Source organism: Mesoplodon bidens (assembly GCF_964165515.1).
Source record: "Mesoplodon bidens genome assembly, chromosome: 19".
NCBI classification, from domain to species: domain Eukaryota; kingdom Metazoa; phylum Chordata; class Mammalia; order Artiodactyla; family Ziphiidae; genus Mesoplodon; species Mesoplodon bidens.
In genome coordinates this window covers 49,373,963-49,392,686 of record NC_138179.1, presented here as the reverse complement: position 1 = coordinate 49,392,686, position 18,724 = coordinate 49,373,963, and the positions used below count along the sequence as shown (strand labels likewise).

Sequence of the window (18,724 nt, the reverse complement as noted above, 5' to 3'; positions counted from 1 at the left end):
GAGGCAGAGATTTCCCTGTCCTGGTACCTGGGCCCTTGCTTCTCATTCTGGCTTCCCCTGACCCATTCTTGAGTGAGTGCCAGTGTTCTAGAAGGGGAGAAAGGGCCAGGTTCTAGAATGGTTTTCCCTCAAGTTCACGTCCAGAACGTTAGAAGGGCATCTTGTACATCCACTGGGAATAAATTGCCTTGTCTGTGGCAGCTTCCTCGGCAGATTGTTGCTTCTTTTCCTGGCTGCTGGATCCTTTCCTCATATAGATGACTTCTCCCAGCAGTGATTTCTAGAAGCCCCATAGGCCTTCAGTGCCTAGGTTTTGCCCCGGCCCCTCTGACTCTTCCCTTGCACAGGCATGAACCTGGCCCAGGCCACTGTGCTCCTATGGGTGTTGGGGAGCCTCCAGGCCTTTGAAATCGTGGAGAAGGAGAACATTTTTCAGAGGACCCCCTGCCCAGCATTCCTGATGTTTGACAATGCAGCCTACCTGGCTGACATGAGCATCGAGCTCCCCTGCCACTGCAAGCCCGAGGAGGTGTCCGCTGTCGTCTGGTACTATCAGAAACACCTCGGCAGCAGCCACACCAAAGTGCTGACGGACTTTGATGGGCGGGTCCTGACGGAGGCAGCCCAGGTGCGTGTGGGCAGCGACATGCTGGTCCGCTTCAGCATCCGCATGTTCAGCCTGTTGGTCTTCCGGGTGCAGCCCGAGGACTCAGGCTTGTATTTCTGCGGCACCCGCAAGGGGGACTACTTTTATGCCTACGACGTGGACATCCAGAGCAGTGAGGGGATGAAGGCCACCTTCAAGGACCAGGGCCAGGAGCCCTTCGCAGATGAGTACCACGGGAGCCTCCACGTCTTCACCACCTTCTGGGAGTGGACCCCCTGCGACCGCTGCGGGGTGCGCGGGGAGCAGTGGCGCATTGGCCTGTGTTACCTGCAGAGCCCAGGCCTCTCCCCCCGCTACCGCAAGACAATGCCCGACGTGGTGTCCTGTGGTTCGCGGGCTGTACCCAGGCAGCTCCGGGCCAAGGCCAGCAGCCACGCCCCCGAGCTGCTGCTTCGGAGCTGCCTGGTGCCCTGCGAGAAGAAGAAGATCCAGGAGGGTGTGATGGCGCTCTTCAGCTACGTGTCCAAAGTGGGCAGCCGGCCCTGGTTGCCCCAGGTGCCCATTCAGTTCCACCAGCAGAGGCTGGGCCACGGACTAATCATCTCCTGTCCCGGGGCCCGGCCGGAGCATGCCGTGGCCTGGGACAAGGACCAGCAGAACCTCTACCGCACGCAGTACCTAGAGGGCGTCAACAGGTCCATGAGGGTGTTCATCGACCACGGCAACCATCTCCACATCCGCTTCACCCGGCTGGAAGACCGGGGCATCTACTATTGCTGGCGGCAGGGCGTGCGCATCGCTGGGTTGCGACTGGGCGTGACATCTCGAGGCCGCTACCCAGTCTCGTTCTCCAACCCCGAGATTCGGGCCACCCTGGTGCGCACCCTGATAGGCTACCTGGTCATCACGGCAGTCTTCATCACTATTCACCTCTGTCGTTGCTGCTGTTACTTATTCCGCTGTTGTCCCAACTTCTCCCCCTAGGCTCTCTCTTCCCCAGCTCTGAAGACCAATTGTGCACAAATGTGTTTGTTAAATGGTACCAGATGCCTCTGGATAGGCATCCTGAGCTGGGATGTGTGGCAGGGCATGTGGACAAAGTTGTTAGCTATAACCTGTTCCCTGCTATCATGAGCGAGTCTGGGACCCAATCTGGGAAGCGGGGAGGCCCGAGGCTGGTGGGAGATGGGGGACTGAAGCGAGATGGAAGTAGCCAGGGTGCCTGTGTCTTCTGACTGCACGCTCAGAGAAGGAAGAAGTGAACCTAACATTTATCACCTGTCTGGTGTTGAACAGCGTCTGACGTGCTTTATTTTCTTGCCTTCGAGGATTGCTAAGTGGGCGCTGTTTGAATTGGGGGTAGCAGAGGGAGGAAGAAAAGGGTCGGGGTACCTAGTGTATATCCTCTTTGCCTTCTTTCCCAGCCTCATCCCGGCACTGGCAGGTAGAAATGGTGAGTTTGGGAACACAGGTAGAGACTAGAACAGGGGAAATGGATGAGGAAATTGGAGACTGAATTCAGGACTTTCCTGAGAGATTGCACCCAGGCTGGGGGCTGGGGGTGAGAAGAGGGGCGGGAAGCAAAGGCTGTGGGGGAAGTCACCAGGGCTGCAGGGCAGAGTAGGGCTGGAGATGGGATTTGTCATGTGGCCACTGCTGGGGGTGGCTGGGGGTCCCAAGATGATCAGTGATAAGAAGCAAGTTGTGTCTTGTCCAAGGCTACTTCCTGCCCCCTTCCCCCAGCCCCAGCCTCTGCCGAACAGATCAGAGTCCACTCTGGGGAAAGCCACAGCAGTTGTCTTTATTTATGTCAGTGACTAAAGGCAGCAGTGGTGCCCCGAAGGTTAGCAGCAGTGGGTGGCAGGAGGGAGTAGGGGAAGGGCACCAGCCTTGGAAGGAGGGAGGGACTCCGACTTCTCCCTCCCTCTGCCTTAGAGGGAGATGGGGACCCTGGAGTGGGCCTCTGAGCCCCACTCGTGGCCACTGATCATCTCGTGCCCGCCAGTCTTCCCGTGGACCCCAGAACAGGTGCTCGGGGTGAAAGTGTCTGCCCCAAGCTGTCCTGCCTCTAGGCTGCAGGAACACAAACCAGTGTCTTCACTCTGCATGGGTCTCGGGTTCCCAAATTATAAAATAGGGTGCTACCTAAAACACGGGGGTACGTTTTGTATTTGACTACAAGGGGACAACAGGGGCCTTGGCTTAGGGAAGAGCAGCGGTCACTGTGGGGAGGAGGGGGTTGGGCGTGCAGCAGAGGCTTTGCCTAGCAGTATTTGCTGGGGTCAGGCGGCAGCTGCAGTGGCTCCCAGGCCTGGGTGGACAGGGATTACGCAGCCAGGAAAGGGCCTTTAGTGCTGGGACAAAGTGGGCCCCGCCCCCAGGAACAGCAGCCTCTTTCTTTCCTGTTTCAGCATCTTCAAGAGGATGAGTCACTTTCTTGATTCCCACGACCCAGAGGCCAAGTGTAACTGCTCACGCACAGCCCCCCACTCTGATGTCTGGCCTCATCCCAACCGCCTCCTCTACCCTCTCTACCTGCGCCCCCTCCAGCCTGTATGGGGTGGGGGGAGTCCTCCCGGGCTTGACCTCTCTGTGCCCACAGCTCGGGGCCAGGTCCCCTTCTACTCCCCCCCAGCACCCCTTCCCTCACCACTTACACTGTAGTTCCCCCAAGTGCTGAGAATCAAGCTCCCACGGGCCCACGGCATGCCCACGTGGCAGCTCAGTGGGGCTGAGACACTTGAACCATCACTCAGGAAGCCCCTCTGCAATCTGGGCAGGCCAGGAATTTTGTCCTGCGACTACTCCAGGTGGCAGGATAGCCCCACCCATCCTCAGACTGGTCAGAGTCAGTCTAGAAGAATAAGCCTCTGGCCAAAGCCTCCTTGCCTGTGGGGATTCCCCTGCCTGTCTCAGAGTCTCGGTTTTCCTCCACCAGCCTGAAGAAATTCAAAGGCCCCATTCCCAGATACCCCCAGACACCTCCGGCTCTGGCAACAGTTGCCATGACAACAGAGATTCGGGATACGGAGGGTGATTTATTAGGTCTCCCTGCCCTCCCCAACTTCTCTCCTCCCTCCCAATTCTAACCCAAGCTGTTGGCCATGCCCCTTCAGGCTGCCCCTTTGGGGTGAGTGCCCTGTTAGAGTTGCTGGGTGCTGGGTGGGTGCTGTCTGACAGGCTTAATGCTGATGGAGCCTAGGGCAGCAAGCTGACATAGAGACTGAGGGGGAAAAGGAGCAGCTGGGGTGGGTGGGAACTCAAGTCTGGGGAAATTAACTAGCAGAGGAGGGGCAACTACCCCGACTCCTGCTGCAGGCCCCTCATACTGTGGGGCAGGGACCACCAGGTGGGTCCTGTCTCACATCACATCCTTGTGCTCCTGCTTGGACTCCTTAATGACCTGCAGGGGACAGAGAAGGTGCCACAGTTAGGTTAAGAGCTCACACAGACTCCAGGTCCACCACAGCTAGGCTATGGACCTAGACAAGTCCCCCGCCTTCCTGGGTCATCTTTTCTGTGATAGTAGCCAGAACACCCCCAATGCAGCAGTCAGAGGGGGAGATGAGGTAACACGGGCAAACAACTATCACGGTGCCTGGCACATGGTGAGCTGATCTTGTGAGATTAGCTGGTACTGTTGCTGGTGTGATGGGGAGGGGGTATGACCAATCCCCCCATCCCATTCTTCTGCCAGGTTCCTTTCACCAAGCTGCAAGTTGAAAGTTGGGAGTGAAAGCTACTAACTTTAATTTTCTTTCTCTCTCCCCCAGGCCTGGCATGGGGGCACCTGAGTCTGAGGGTGAGATAGGGAGAAAGCTGGAGTCAGGACCCCATCCAGTGGTCTAGGCACCCAGGCTCCCCTTAGAACTGCCAGTGGAGGGGCTGGGGAAATGAATTACATCCGGGTTCCTTCCCCTCTTGCAGAGCCTCCCAGAGGAGCTCTTTGTGAATTATCAAAAACCTTCTATGTGCCAGTCAAGCTTTCTTCCAGAGTCTGCCGGGGCCAGAATCTGGGATCCACCCTCCTCACCTCTCCATCCCGCATCTCCACAGTCTTCACCACGATGTTCCTCTTGAGGTGGCCTTCTGTCACGGAATTGGTGTCCAGGCTGGTTTCTGCAGGCATGAGGAGAGGAGGCCTCCATGGGCTCTCAGGGCACTAGACATCCTCTCCCACCCTCGGTTTCACCATGAAACCCCCAATCATGAGTACAAAAGCCTATCCAATCAGGCAGAGTGGGCATAGGCTCTTCCAAAGGGGCTGGCAACCTCCTAAGTCCCCACGGTGCTGGGCAAGTCCTTGCTGCACTGCTCGCTCTCCTGGCCTGGCTGCATTTCAGCCCCTCTGCAAGCCCTCACCTGGCTCCTGGCTTCCTGTCAACGCAGCGCCATGCCAAGGAAGGAGCACGTGGGTTTTGAAGTCAGGCAGGCCAGAACTTGAGTCCCAGCTCAGCCACATGACTGTGGGCAAATTAATTTACCTCTTCCGGCCTCAGTGTCCTCATCTGCAAAATGGGGATGCTGTTGTCTACTTTTCCACGTGGGAGTGAGGAGTCAGTTAACTGAAATAATGTTTGTTAAATGACGGGCACATATGAGTGCTCAATACACGTGGGTCCCTTTCCTGTCCCCCTTCCTCTTTCCTACTTCTCTCTGCCTCTTCTCTGGGCCCTAGTGACCCTTTTCTGTCTGGCATTTGGCAGTATTGCCTCTACCTGGTCTGCCTGGTTAACCCTTCTGATGCTGAACTAAGCCCTGGGACATGCAAAGCTAGTGTTCCTAAATTTCTAGCCCAAAAGAAAGAAGAATTTTTTTTCCTTAGCTAAGAATCATTTGAGGGCCACATACAAGTAAGAAGTAATTTACTTCTTTTCACCCCCTCAGAGAGAAAAATATAACATGTCACACTCACTAATATTTAAAATTAAGAGCAGGGGACATAAAACTTTATTCACTCCAAGAGCAGCCGTCCAGGGGGAAATAATCCTCTGGGTTGAATCATCACTGAGCTGAACAATGGAGCCTCAGGGACAGACGAATCAGGCAGAGAGCCTGGCCGCCTGGCCACCGGGCACAGTGAGACCCTAGGGGCCCTCCCAGTGATGGGAAAGAGGTGAGGCAGAGGCTGGCGTTTGCTCAGAGGCCCCAGAGCATCTCATCTGTGCACCCAAGGACTTATCACCTTGAACACCGGCCAACTCTGCTACTTTAACCTACATTTACCCTGTGCCAGGTCCTGGGCTGGGTGCTGAGGTTGCTGGGAAAATGACACAGGCTTGGCCCTTTAAGGAAACCTGGGAGGAGGGAGCCCAAGAGGATGGGGAAAGTGGACTTGGTGAGGCTCGCTCCCTATCAAGCTGAGAAGAGCACCGTGTCTATAAGGCAGGCAGCTAACCGAGAGCCGAGCCGGCGGGGGCTCCATTTACAATCTGGTGAGCCTGTATTGGTATAACTTGTATTGTGAGGCTTTTGAGATGTCTTGTGACCTTGTGACTTTCCCCTTCTTTGGTGCTTTTGCCCCCTGTAGTGACAAGCAGTTAAAAAAAACAACACAAACATCAAACACTTGGATGCGCAGAGCTTAATCAGGGATCTGCAGACAGGACAGAGGTTGAGACAATCACCCAGTTCTGCAATGGAATGGGGTGTGGGGATGGCGGGGGCGGGTGGGACGAAGGGCAGAGCAGGACAGGAGTGGCTGCAAGCCCCACCTTGAATGCTCTGGGATGGTGTGTTCTGGCTAGAAGTTCTGCGGTGAATCATGAAGGTCCCCATGGAGAGCCCCAGGCCCGTTTGCCCTGGTCCTTGGCCCCAGGCCAGAACAGTAACTCACAGGCCTGGGGGAGGGGGCAGGAATCCAACACTCTGCCCACAAGACCCTGTTCTACTGACCTCGGATCTGCAGGTTGGAGAAGGTCTGCACAGGAATGGTGATGCTGAAAGACAGCAGAGAGAGAGAGAGAGAGAGGGGTGACCAGGCTGCCCGAGGATATCCCCAGGCCAGGTCCTGGTCTGGAGATTTCATGACAGCTTTGAAGCTTTCTTCCTTGCCAGGAAAGGCCGACCCCATCTTTTAGCTTCCCCAGCAGCAAACACACTCCTTGGAGCTACCAAAGCTGGCAAGGAGCCTGGATGTTGTGAGGGGCACATCTCTATTCAAAAGAGAGTGGACGCTTGGAGGATGGCAGAGGGGAGGGAAGAGTGGCGAAGAGAATTCCCAGGCGGCAGAAGACACTGGTCAGGGGAAAAGAAGTCCGATTTTTGTGGGGAGGGTGGGGAGTGAGCCTCAGTTTGGGAGGTGACCCGAGTCCTTACTCTGGGACCTAATCAACATGGGCTGAATTGAATCCGTTCACTCATTCATCAGACATTTATTGAATACCAACTGTGTGCTAGGCAAGCACTGTGCTGGGCACTGGGATAGGAGGGGGCTGGACGCAAGACTGAATAAGACGGTCCCTGAAGGGAGCAAAGCAACTCCAGGGAGGGGCCAGCAGGGAGGGCTGCTGGGCAGGGCTCACCGGTTCTCCTCTCCCTCCAGCAGCTTCCTGTAGGTGGCGATCTCGATATCCAGGGCCAGTTTAACGCTGAGCAGGTCCTGGTACTCCTGCAGGTGGCGGGCCATCTCGTCCTTGAGGCTCTGCCCCTCCTCTTCCAGCCGGGCCAGCGCCTCCAGGTAACTCGCCGCCTCCCGCGCGTGGCGCTCCTCCTGCTCCCGCATCTGCCTCTCCAGGGACTCGTTCTGTGGGTGGAGTCGGCTGGTTTCTCGAGGCCCCGCCCCCGTCCCCGCCCCGCCCCGCCCCGAGTAACTTTTCAGAGCTCCGCCCCCAGCCCTGGTCCCAGCCCCTGGCCCTTTTCCAGCACCTCCTAGGGCGGCAGGTTCCCTCCTCCGGTTCGCCAGCCTCCGCTCGCGGACCCCGTCCCCCCCGCCTCGGGCCCTGCCCGCGCTCACCGTGCCGCGCAAGGACTCCAGGTCGCAGGTTAAGGCCTGCAGCTGGCGCCGGTAGTCGTTGGCCTCGTGCTTGGCCTGGCGGAGCAGCTCCGCGTTGCGGGCAGCAGCGTCCGTCAAGTCCGCAAACTAAATGGGGAGAGGGCTTTATGCTGAGGGGAGGGCTGGGGACGCTTACGGCGGGAGCTGTGCTGACCCGTGGGGAGGGACGATGTCTGGAGGATCAGGGAGATGGGCGGGACCCCAGGGTTGTTGTCCAGCTCACCCCAGCCAATGGCCTGGGTGGGATTATTCGCAGCGACTGCGGCCTGTGGACCGGGGACACACAAGACACTGCTACGTCTCTAGCACCTAGCACAATGCCTGGTCAGGGAATGCAGGAATGAACAGTGTTTGCCACGGAATCCGGAATCTCCAGCATTGGCAGCTCCATCCACGTGACTGAACCCTGACCTCCTCCACCTTACACAGGGGATTCTGGTGAGCAGAGCTCTGTACTCTAATAGCCCTGTTGCAGTGAAGCCCTCAGGGCTCCATCACGTCTTGCCCTGCTCAGAACCATCACTGGCTTCTGCCACTTACACACCTCAGCTCCACGCCCTGGCCCAGGATCTCTGGGCCCCTACCTCTTTGTGCTTTTCGGCCTCTACTCAGGCTCTGTCCTGCACTCTGAATGCCCCTTTCCTCTTTTCTTTATGTTCACAGGCTTCCAGTCCTGCCTGGCCCCAGTGCCCTCCCTTCTATGATATCCTTGCTGTCCCCACATTGTATGTAAACTCTGCCCTGCTGTGTTCTCCGTAGACATCATTATTGAGTGACATAACATCTCCCTGGTCAGACATGTCTCTGTATCCTGGGCAGAGCTGGAGATGTAGTAGATGCTCAATAACCCAGGATACAGACGCATCAAGAATACAGGCTCCCAAGCGAGGTAGCTAGGGTTAGAAATCCAGCTCTACTGCTTAGGAGCTGTGTGACACTGGGCAAGTTAGTTAACCTCTCTGGACTTTAGTTCTCTCATCTATCAAAGAACAGTACCTACTTCATGGTGAAATAATCCATGCAAAGCACAGGGCCTAATACACAACAGTGTTGGCTAATAGTAATAGCAATAAGTACTAATAAGTACTTATTGGAAATAATATTGCCTGTGTAGCCCTGGGCAAGGCACCTCACTTCTCTGGTGAAGGTCAGTCACTCAGAGAGGATCCTCCCCCAGCTTCCTCCACCCTCCTTCCCCAGTTCTTTTGTACGGAGCCAGGAGGGCTGCCTGGAGGAGGCAGGCTGGCCCAAAGTCAGGGCTACCTTGGAGCGGTACCACTCCTCCGCCTCATGCATGTTGCTGGATGCCACTGCCTCGTACTGTGTACGGATCTCTCTCAGGGCTGCTGTGAGGTCGGGCTTGGCCACATCCATCTCCACATGGACCTGCTGCTGAGCCAGCTGCTCCTGGAGCTCCCGCACCTCCTGGCCAGGGTGAGAGAAGGGATGCCAGGGCTCAAGGACCAGGCTGCAACTGGGGTTTCCCCACAGCATCATGCCCTCTTCTGTCTGCCCCTCGGACACAGAAGTTGGCTAAGGGAGGTGGGCATTCCTAGTTGGAGGAAATGGCATGGCCCAGGCTAAGGGAGGTGGGGGTAGTTTGGGGGTCTCATGGTGTCCTCCTCCCAGGCCTGGAAGGCAGGAGCACTGAAAGTGTCCCTGTGTTCTCGTGGGTGAGTGACTGAGTCCCTGTGGTGTGGGTGTGCCTGTGGGTTCCCAGGTTCCCTGAGGCCATGGATTCTGCATCCATTATCTGAAGTCAGAGCTCAGTGGGGGTAGGGGGGTTTGTTCGTTTGTTTGTGTGTGTGTTTTCATGTATGGCTCTCATTTAAATGAAGACAGATGGCAGAGGGAATGGAGTCAGAGAGACTAACTGTGTGACCTTAGCAAGTTCTTTAATATCTCTGGGCTTCAGTGTCCTCCTCTATGAAAAGGAGAGAACACTGGAACGGTCCCTATCTCACAGGGCTGTAGTGAAGAAAAACAGGAGGTGACGAGGCCCGTTGTAATTCTCAGTAAGTGGAGTGTGTCTGTGTGCATTTTACCAGGGGCTGGAGATGCTCTCTTGTCTATCATTTTGTACCCTGGCCGCACCGCGAGGCATGTGAGTTCCCCAGCCAGGGATGGACCCCGTGCTCCCTGCAGTGGAAGCGCAGAGTCCTAACCACTGGACTACCAGGGAAGGCCCTGTCTTTGTCTCCCTTAGTCTCTCTCTGTATCTCTCTCTGTCTTTTCTCTCTCTCTCATTTTTTCTCTCTCTGTCAGTCTGTCTCCTTCTCTCTCTGTCTGAATATCTCTGTCTCAGTCTCCGTCTCTCTGTCTCTTTTCCTCAGTTCCAATCTGTGTTGGCCTTTCCTCCCTCTGCCCTGGCCTTACCTCCTCATGGATCTTCCTCCAGAACCGGATTTCCTCCTCCAGAGACTCAGTCTTCCTCTCCAGATCCAGGCGGCCCAGGGTGGCTTCATCTGCCTCCTGGAGTACGGAGGAAGCAAAGGGCCCCTCTGACCCCAGACTCCTCCTCCCCACTCCCTAGTCTTATCTGATCCCTCCTTTTGTGGCTGGGGGGAGCAGCACATTGCTCTGGAGGGCTGGGCTTGGGGGCTGTGTTTGGGTGGGCTGCCATCAACACTCTCCCCCTCCCCGGCCCCTCCCCTCTACCACCCTGACCTGTCGATAGGCAGCCAGGTTGTTCTCAGCCTCCAGCCTCAGGTTGGTTTCATCCTGGAGCCTGGGGTAGGGGGACACATTCCTGGGTCCGGGCTCTTCTGAGGACTATTGGACCCCTGCCCTAACCTCCCTGGAGGTGGCTGCCAGAGAACCTCCCCTCCCTCCCAGGACCACTGTGAGCGGCAAGAGGAGTGAGGGGCCGCAGGACTTGGCCAGGCGGGTGAGCAGACAAGGGCCTTTGCTTTAACTCATTACCAAGGGGCCTTATCAGGGTTGCTGCACCTGCTCCTGCTCACACAGGCGCTTCCACCAATGTACACTCACTGCTGCACACACACCACACACACACACACACACACCACACACACCACACACACCACACACACACCACACACACACCACACACACACCTCCCCCACACCACACACACACACACCCCACACCCCCCCCACATCATACACACACCACACACACACCTCCCCCACACCACACACACACACACCCCACACCCCCCCCACATCATACACACACCACACACACCACACACCACACACACACACCACACACACATACACACCACACACACACACCACACACACACACGTCCTCCCACACTTGAAGTTACACACGCCTGCCCTGCCAGCTCAGCAAGGACCATGCCCCTGGGGTTTCCTCTGACCTTTGGAAATGGGTTTTATTAAGATCTCCGCTTTACAGCTGTGCAAGTTGAATTGTCTTTTCTAGGGTCATAAGCTGGTGACAGGCAGCGTCTCCTGTATTCTGAAGCCAGCATTCTGCCTGCTCTTTCCCCGTCTTCCTGTAGCCCCAGCCCAGTCCTCCTGGTGCACACCGATCTTCCTTCCAATTCCCCCTCTAGACAGACCCAGGCTCAGAATAGGTGCGCTCCCCGACCACAGTAACAAGGCCCTGCAGTGAGTGAAGCGCAGAGACCCTGCCCGCTGGGGGTCCCTGACTGTCCCACACAGCTTTCCCCAGCGGGGAGGCGCTGAGAGTACCCGAAGGTCTTTGGGAATCAGATCCCTGAGATCCTGGGCCTCCTCCCGGGCCCACCCTCATCTTGGGGAGCAAGGGCCACCCTCTCCTCCCAGAGGTGGGAAAGTGGGGAGCAGGGAGGCAGAGCCCCTGCCCGAGACCCAGCAGGCCTGCAGGCGCTCCCTCTCCGGGGGTGGGGGGCAGCTCATGAGACCCCTCCTCACTTCTGCCTCAGGGTGCCCAGGTCCTGCGCCAGGTTGTCCCTCTCCACCTCGAGCCGGGCGCTGTTGGCGGTAAGTTGATCAAGCCGCAGCCGCAGCTCGCGCAGCTCCGCCTGGTAGACGTCGGCAAGCTTGGTGGGCTCCTTGGCCCGCAGCTGGTTCAGCTCGGCAGCCAGCGCCTTGTTCTGCTGTTCCAGGAAGCGCACCTTCTCGATGTAGCTGGCGAAGCGGTCATTGAGCTCCATCATCTCCGCCCGCTCACTGGCCCGGGTCTCCTTGAAGCTGGAGTTGAGCGCCCCGGCCAAGGAGAAGTCCACCCGGGCCGGCCGTGGAGATGGCATTCGAGCCAGGGACAGGCGGGTGCCAGGACCCAGGCGGCGGCCCCCCACCCCCATCTCTGAGGAGGAGACATAGGAGCGGCGAGCCGCTGAGGTGACCCGTCTCCTCTCCATCCTGTCCTGGCTCTGCCTGCTCCTGGGATGTGCTGGCTTTATGGAGGAGGGCCTGGCCCGGCCCGGCCCAGGCTGCCCCTGGCAACACCCCCTGGCATAGCCTGAGTGGGTGGGGCTGGGCCGCAGCCCAGCCATGGGGAGAGTGCCTCTCACGCCCACCGAGGTCACTGTGCCCAGAGACAGGGCCTCCTGGGCATGCCAGCCCCAGCCTGGCTCCAGACAGAGGTGCTAGTGGGCAGTTCCCGGGGCCGATGCTGCATCTGGGGCCCTGACCACTGACTGGACAAGGAGACCCTTTCACTGGGATGGTGGGTCAAGGAAGGGCTGGACCAGATGACCTCTGACCTGTCTTCTAACTTTTAGATCCTATGACCCAGGCCTTTCCTCACTCAGCATTCTCAGGCACACTCAGTGCCTGTTAGATGCTGGGACTCTGGTGGAAAACAAACCTGTTCCATATCTTCAAGGAACAGCCTGTTACAGTTTCCTGCCAGCCTCATTCCCAGCAGATTCCTGGAGTCCTTCCCTTCTGAATACAGGCGTTCTGCATTCCTGCTTTCTCCCCATCTGCAGGTGCGGGGCTGTGGGCTGGAATTAGAACCGGCCCTTTGTCTGGAGGGTCAATTGAGGCCTCTGTCTAGCAGTGGGGGAATGATGGAAGGAACGTGGAGCCCCTGATAGGGTAAGTGGGGGCAGGCGCTGTACTCTCTGGCCCTCCCCCTGGGTCACCCTTAAGCCCCAGCCTCAGCCTCATCAGGCTCACCCCTTCCTTGCCCAGCCTCCCCGCACCCCCTCCCAGAGCGCAGCTTGACAGCTCCACAAAGCACTTATGAATGAGCTGGCTGTCCCAACTCCCATCTTTGTTCCTGTAACACGCCGTTTCCTTGGCCACCCCTCACCTCACTCTCACACTGGAGATTTATCTCCTTCAAGTTCCCACACAACAAGCTGAGAAGCTGGGAAAGGCTTCTGGGGAATCGGTGGGTATGGGAACCTAGGAGCCAGTGGGTTTGAACTGGGAGCCTGGGGCCTGGGCCCTGTTGGCCCTTGAGATTTCAGATCCAATCACACCTTCTATCTGGTCCCCCGGGGTCAGTACCCTGCCCAGGCCCTTCACCCATCTGTGTCCCTGGACTTCTGGGAAGTGGGCAGCCTTCCTCTCCTGCCCCCCCGCCACCGCCCCACTGCCCACTGCCCATGCCTGGGCTTCTGATCCCTTTTCCCGAGCACTTGCTGAATGGAGCCTTGTTCTCCACTGCCGGTGAGGGTGTCGCGTGGCAAGGGCAGCCCTTGCAGGGGGCTGTGCTGTTTTTATCCCAAGATGCCAGCCTGTTGGGTGGGGTGCAGCCCAAGCCCCTTGCTCAAAGAACTTCTCGGAAGGCATCTGATGGGGGCTGGGGTGCAGCAGGGAGCAGGCTCTGTGCCCACCCCTGACCATTGTGTTTGTGCCAAGGTGAGTCATTCAGTGGGCCCCTCACAGTGGTAAGTCATTCAGTGGGCACCAAGGGGAGGCCCTGGGGGTAGCCCAGCACTGCCAGGTCTCCAGTTCTGCAGACAGAGTCTGGCTACTCGCCTCCTCCCCAGCTGTCAGAGCCAGCACAGCCCCTGAGCTCCTGTCTGGGCAATGCCCCCCCGTCCACGCCAGGGGAGATGCTTTTCATTTGGGCAGGTTACAGGCTGCTTGCCGAGATTTCCCCATGAGTCCCAAGCAGAGAGAGGAGGTGAGAATCCCTAATTCTTTAGCAGAGTCTGACCCTGGGCCTGAGCAGTCTCATGGGGAGGGGAATCTTGAATCTTGAGGAGGGGGCACCCAGTCACTTGATCCTGCTGTGGGTTGAGGGGCCGGGGAAGGATGGGGGCGGGGAGTGACATTAAAGGAAGAACAAGACTGGGGACAAACCCTTGCCCCAACTCCTCTGTGTGGCTTGGAGAGGCTGCCCCTCCAGCTTGCCCGGCAAGTCACAGCGTGTGGCCTTCTCTCTTTGTACAAGTGAAATCTAGTTGAAATGAGCGCAAAGCGGTCCTGGAGGGAAAAGATGTAATAGAGCAGAAAGGGCTTGTCAGGGGCTCTCAGTAATTGTGTCTGGGAGACAGAGGCTCAGCTCCTTTTAGCAGCGGCAGATGAGGCCCCCTCTTTAACCCCTTCAGTCACTCGCTGGGCCCCTGTCACCCGCCCAGGCCCTCTCCCTCCATCTTCAACTCCCATCCGACCTTCAGACCCAGCTCCACACTCAGCCCTTAACTATCTGAAGTTGTCCACACAGAGAAGCAAAGAAATAGACAGACTCGGTCATGGTTGTTTGTCAAAGCTTCATTATTTTTTATTATACCTTCATTGTAGAAAAATCAGCAGATACAGATAAGCAAAACAAAATTTAATTAGCTATAATTTTGCCACCTGGAGATATAAACATTACCGGATATTTTTTTCTACACATATAAATTCATTTTTTAAAAGTAGGCTCATGCTGTACAAATTATTTTGTAACTTGCTTTCTTTTACTAGACAATATGTTGTGAACATCTTTCCATATCAGTAAATATTTATCTACATCAACATTTTAACAGTTGCATGGTTTTCCGCTATGTGCATTAATGTAACCAAGCCCTGTTGTTGGACAGTTATGTCCCCTCTCTCTCTGTTCTAGGTCACACCGTGATGCACATCTGCCTCAGGCAGACACAGCTCCCGGCCTCCACCTCTACCACCCTCCTCCCAGCCTGACTCAGGCCCCGTTCTCTGTGGCGCCTCCTCTCCTGCTTCCCCAGTCTGAGGGCCTCATCATCCAAAGCCTCAGGCCAGTTCCTAGACTGACTTCTGGACTAGACGGCAGAATGCTGTGGGTCCCAAGAAGAGGATGCCTGGACACCCTTCCACACGGCCTTCAGCCAAGCTGCGCCCCACTTCAAGCCGAGTTGGGGACAAGATGACCTCCCACTCCCTGTGCCCATCTTCTACGTCAGAATTTGCCAGGATGCCCTCCTGCCTACGAGGCCCAAGTTGATCCCAGGATAGATCAACACTTCACCCGGCCTCAACCTGCACACGAGGTGCCCAGTGTTTTCCAAACCTGCCAGCCTCTAATTCAAGGGGCCCTTTTGTCCCTTGACTGCTGCCCACTGACTCCGCTTGTGCTCCTGCCACTCTCCCAGTGCCTGGCACAGCGTGGTGGTCAGCAAGAGTGAGTGGGATGGAGAGAACATGGATCTCTGACCAGTCCACCCACTCGGTGACCCATCTCTGAGGAAGGAAACTGGCCACTAGATGGCAGTGCTGAGCTGACCAGGTCCGAGTGGCCTGGTGGACATAGCCCTTTGGAGGCAGGAAGAAAGTTGGTCTCACAGCTCTAGGCAGGCTTTCTAAAACCCAAATGTGCATCACTTAGAGGGCTCACTAGAATTGCCTCTGACTGCTATGGCAGTGCCGTCTAGGGGAGAGAGCAAGGCCATGGCCACTCAACAGCTGTATGATCTTGGATGACTCAGGAACCTTCTCTGAGTCTCCATTTCCCCATCTGTAAAATGAGGTCTAGACATACTTACTTCCAAGGTAGTTGTGAGATAAAAATCAGTGAAAGCCGGACACGGCAGGTGCTCGACAAATCCTAGCTTCCATTTAATAACACCTACCAGGTGCTTTACCTGTTTCCATGTTAGCGCATCTGTGATGGGGTGGACCCGGAGGGCTGGGAGCTGGGTCTTCCAGGGGAGTGGCCATGTCCTGTTGACTCCTTTGGGGTTGGGGCAGGGTCAGCATGTGGGCAGGCCCCCCTGCACAGGGCAGTTACCTGGCAGTGTGGACAGGATGTGGGGAGGGGGCAGCACCCTTTGCCCCCAGATCACTAGTTGTCTGTGGCTTTGGGTCTCCCAGGGGACATGTGAGAGTTATGTCCCACTGTTCTGGAGGAGACTCAGAGTACAGGCTGTTTCGCACCCTGCTTTCTCTCCTCCCTGACTCCCCCAGCGGGCTCTGTGCCTCCATCCTTGCCCTTCCCCAGCCCTTGTGGGCTTGAGACCCACAGCTCCATTGGCCTGAAAACCTCTTGGTGTGTCAACATCTCCCATGGGTGCGAGTCTCTTCTGCACTTTACCCTGAGGCTTCCCAAGACAAGGCCCCCTGAAGATGGGGTCCTCCCGATGCTAGACCTATGTTTTCCCATCAGACTGGGATGCACCTAAGGGTAGGGTCTGTCTCCCCCTTCAGACTCAGGCACCCACAGGACAGGAGCCGCCCTTTCCCCTTGGATGGGAGCCACCTAATGGGAGAACCCCTGGTTCACTGTCAGCTGGGAGCTCCCTGAGGGCAGGGGTCTCCCCTTTCTGTTGGAGGATGGTTGGAGGATGGCTGCCTCAAGCCAGGGATGCTTCCTTCTCCGATCCTGAGCCTGTGCCCAGTCCAGCTCTGTTGGTTAGAAGCACCCGACCCCTGTGGCTGCAGAAGGGCTCCTGGCTGAACCCCTGGACTCCTTCTCCTTCTCTTCCCCAGCCCCTCAGCCGTTGGAGGCATCAGCTCATTCACCCTCACAGACCCAGGGGCCAGGCTGCTGTGTTGGGATTAATAAGCTCGGGCGCTTGCTCTAACCCTGCCTCCGCACCCAGCCAGGGGCCGCTCAAGCCTGCCCCCAGCCTCTAACCCCAAGACCAGCTCTTTAATTGCTTTCCCTGGCCTGCTCAGCTCCCTGCTCCCTTCCGTCTCCCTGCCTGACTGTGTCCCTTTGGGAGGGTGAGAGGCGGGGACCAGATGTGTCCCTGGAGGGAGGAGAGGGCTGACCGGCGACCTGTTATTTCCAGTCCAGTGGTCCTTCAAATGGGCAGGATGAGCCGGGGGTAGGGCTGCGGGTGAGCCCAAGGGGAGCTCTGGGGTGAGCCAGAAAACACAGCCATGGTCTCCAGGCTCTTGGGTATGACGCTGGTCCCTTCCTCCACCCACAAACTCCATCCCAAGACTTTCTAGGTCCCTATTCACAAAAGGACGGTGGAGAAGGAGAAGACAGCCAGAAACTAGATTCTGTCTGGGAAGCAGGATCCCCCAAACCTAGCCAAGAGCCAAAGAGACATTCTGGGGGAAACTGGAGGCAGATGAGCAAGGGTCTGGGAGGCAGGATGCCTGAGTTAACAGCTGCCAAGGAGGAAGGATCCCCATGGGGTGATGATGTCCCCTGTGGGCGCCAAGCCGATGGCTGGCGGTGGGAGGACCCAGTGGAAGAAGCCCAGTCCCTTCCTCTTGACGCATCCTAACACTGACGGAGGTTTGGCTTTACGCTCAGGTGACAAGGACTCCATCCTGACTCTTTGTGTGAAGGGACCATGTCTTGTTCTGTGTCTGCAGCTCCTGGCACTGAGCCTGATTCTCTGAACTGGGCAGGAATTTGTGCCCCCGGGGTGGGGCCCAGACCTGAGCTGTGGGGCCTGGAGTGGGTGCAAAGAGCCTGGGAAGAGAGAACGTCTAAACTCCCTGAAGTGGAGGGAGGGGCTCTGCGTAGGCCCTCAAGGCGGAGGAGGCAGGCTGAAGCCGGGAGGGGGAAGCTAGGGCAGTGGACGGGGGAGCCATCTATTGCCGCCTCTGGCGGATGACTCTATGTGAGAACAATCCAATCTCAGAGCCTCACCGCTGCCCACGGAGGTCAGCTGGGAGCTGGCCGTCAGCTCGCTGCCCCCCTCAGCCCCTGCCAGCTCCCTCGACCAGCCAGGCTGCCTCCTCGTGAGCGGCCCAACTCAGCCCAACCTCCCGTGACTGAGGGCAGGAGCCACATGTGCTTAACTCCATTGGCAGAGTCTTTGTACATTTAATGGGTCACCCGAGAGCACATTCTGCACCACGGAGCCACAAATGTTTGCTGAGCGAATGGTCAGGTGCAGAACATCCTTGTCAAGAGTGACCTCTTCCCCTTGCAAGCTGCCCCCAGCCCTCGTGCAACGGAGCCTGTTGGGCGAAGCTCGCCCTCCTGGCCCTGGTTACCAGCCACCTTGCCCTGTGCCTGTTGCCTCTGCGCTTGCAGGGGTGATGGTGACGATCAAATGAGATAATAGATGTGAGGGCCCCAGGAAATGAGGCAGTTATTCAGTTCGGATCCAACCAGCAGGCAGCGAGGTCTCCTGAGGCCAAGGCAGCACACCAAGCCGCTGGGGGCTACAGATGTGAGGCGGTGACTGCTTCTGTGGGGATCATGGTACACAGGGGAAAAAAACTCAGGAAGACTAATTGGAGAGGAGGAAATTCCCGGCACGCAGAAAGAAATGATGTCTGTTCACTTCTAAACGGAAGCAGCTTGGTGTCATGTGTACGACCAGATCCTGATCTGAAACCTGGCGCTGCCACTTGCAGTCTAACTCCGGGCACATTTTGTTAACCTTTTTGTCTGTTTCCTCATTATACCTCATAAGGTCGTGAAGTCGTGAGATGCCTGCAGCCGGTAGGAATGCGGTGCTCCCCTCTGTGCTCTCCACTCCTCCAAAAAGGCATGGAAACTGAGCGGGGAGGGGTGCCCCAGGTAGAGGGGGAGGCTGCTCGCCCAGAGCAGCGAGGCCTCACTTGAAATTAGTGGCATTGTTTACACACTGCTCACAAAGTGCTAAATGCCTTTTACCGTGTTTGTTTTCAGAAGCAATTTAAACACAGACTCCTGGAATTTTGGTTATGCCATTCGTTCATGCAGCCAGCCACGTCTTCCTGGGGAAACGGAGGTAGGCTTGGGTTGAACTGTCACAATCCGAATGAGTGGAGGGGAAAGCCACGAACGGGGGGTGGCGGGGAGCTTTCGGAGCTGTGGGAGGAAGATTTCAATGGGTT

The 18,724-nt window shown here is 57.0% G+C and overlaps 2 protein-coding genes across 3 annotated transcripts; one reads left to right on the top strand and one right to left on the bottom strand.

Moving 5' to 3' along the window:
• Positions 1–349: 349 nt before the first annotated feature.
• Positions 350–1,591, top strand: FAM187A (family with sequence similarity 187 member A; the record flags this gene model as incomplete). Its single annotated transcript, XM_081218934.1, has 1 exon — positions 350–1,591. One exon carries the CDS (start codon positions 350–352, stop codon positions 1,589–1,591), a length of 1,242 nt encoding a protein of 413 aa, XP_081075060.1.
• An 831-nt stretch (positions 1,592–2,422) lies between these two features.
• GFAP (glial fibrillary acidic protein) lies at positions 2,423–11,949 on the bottom strand (the record flags this gene model as incomplete). 2 transcript variants are annotated; one of them, XM_081218916.1, is made up of 10 exons in its annotated part: positions 2,423–4,010; positions 4,641–4,726; positions 6,006–6,131; positions 6,503–6,546; positions 7,132–7,352; positions 7,563–7,688; positions 8,865–9,026; positions 9,978–10,073; positions 10,269–10,329; positions 11,486–11,934. In XM_081218916.1, 10 exons carry the CDS (start codon positions 11,932–11,934, stop codon positions 3,969–3,971), a joined length of 1,413 nt encoding a protein of 470 aa, XP_081075042.1. In that variant the 3' UTR covers positions 2,423–3,968. The 2 variants fall into 2 exon arrangements, with proteins under 2 accessions (XP_081075042.1, XP_081075041.1); XM_081218915.1 differs by lacking the exon at positions 6,006–6,131 and having other exon boundaries at positions 11,486–11,949.
• Between the last annotated feature and the right edge of the window lie 6,775 nt (positions 11,950–18,724).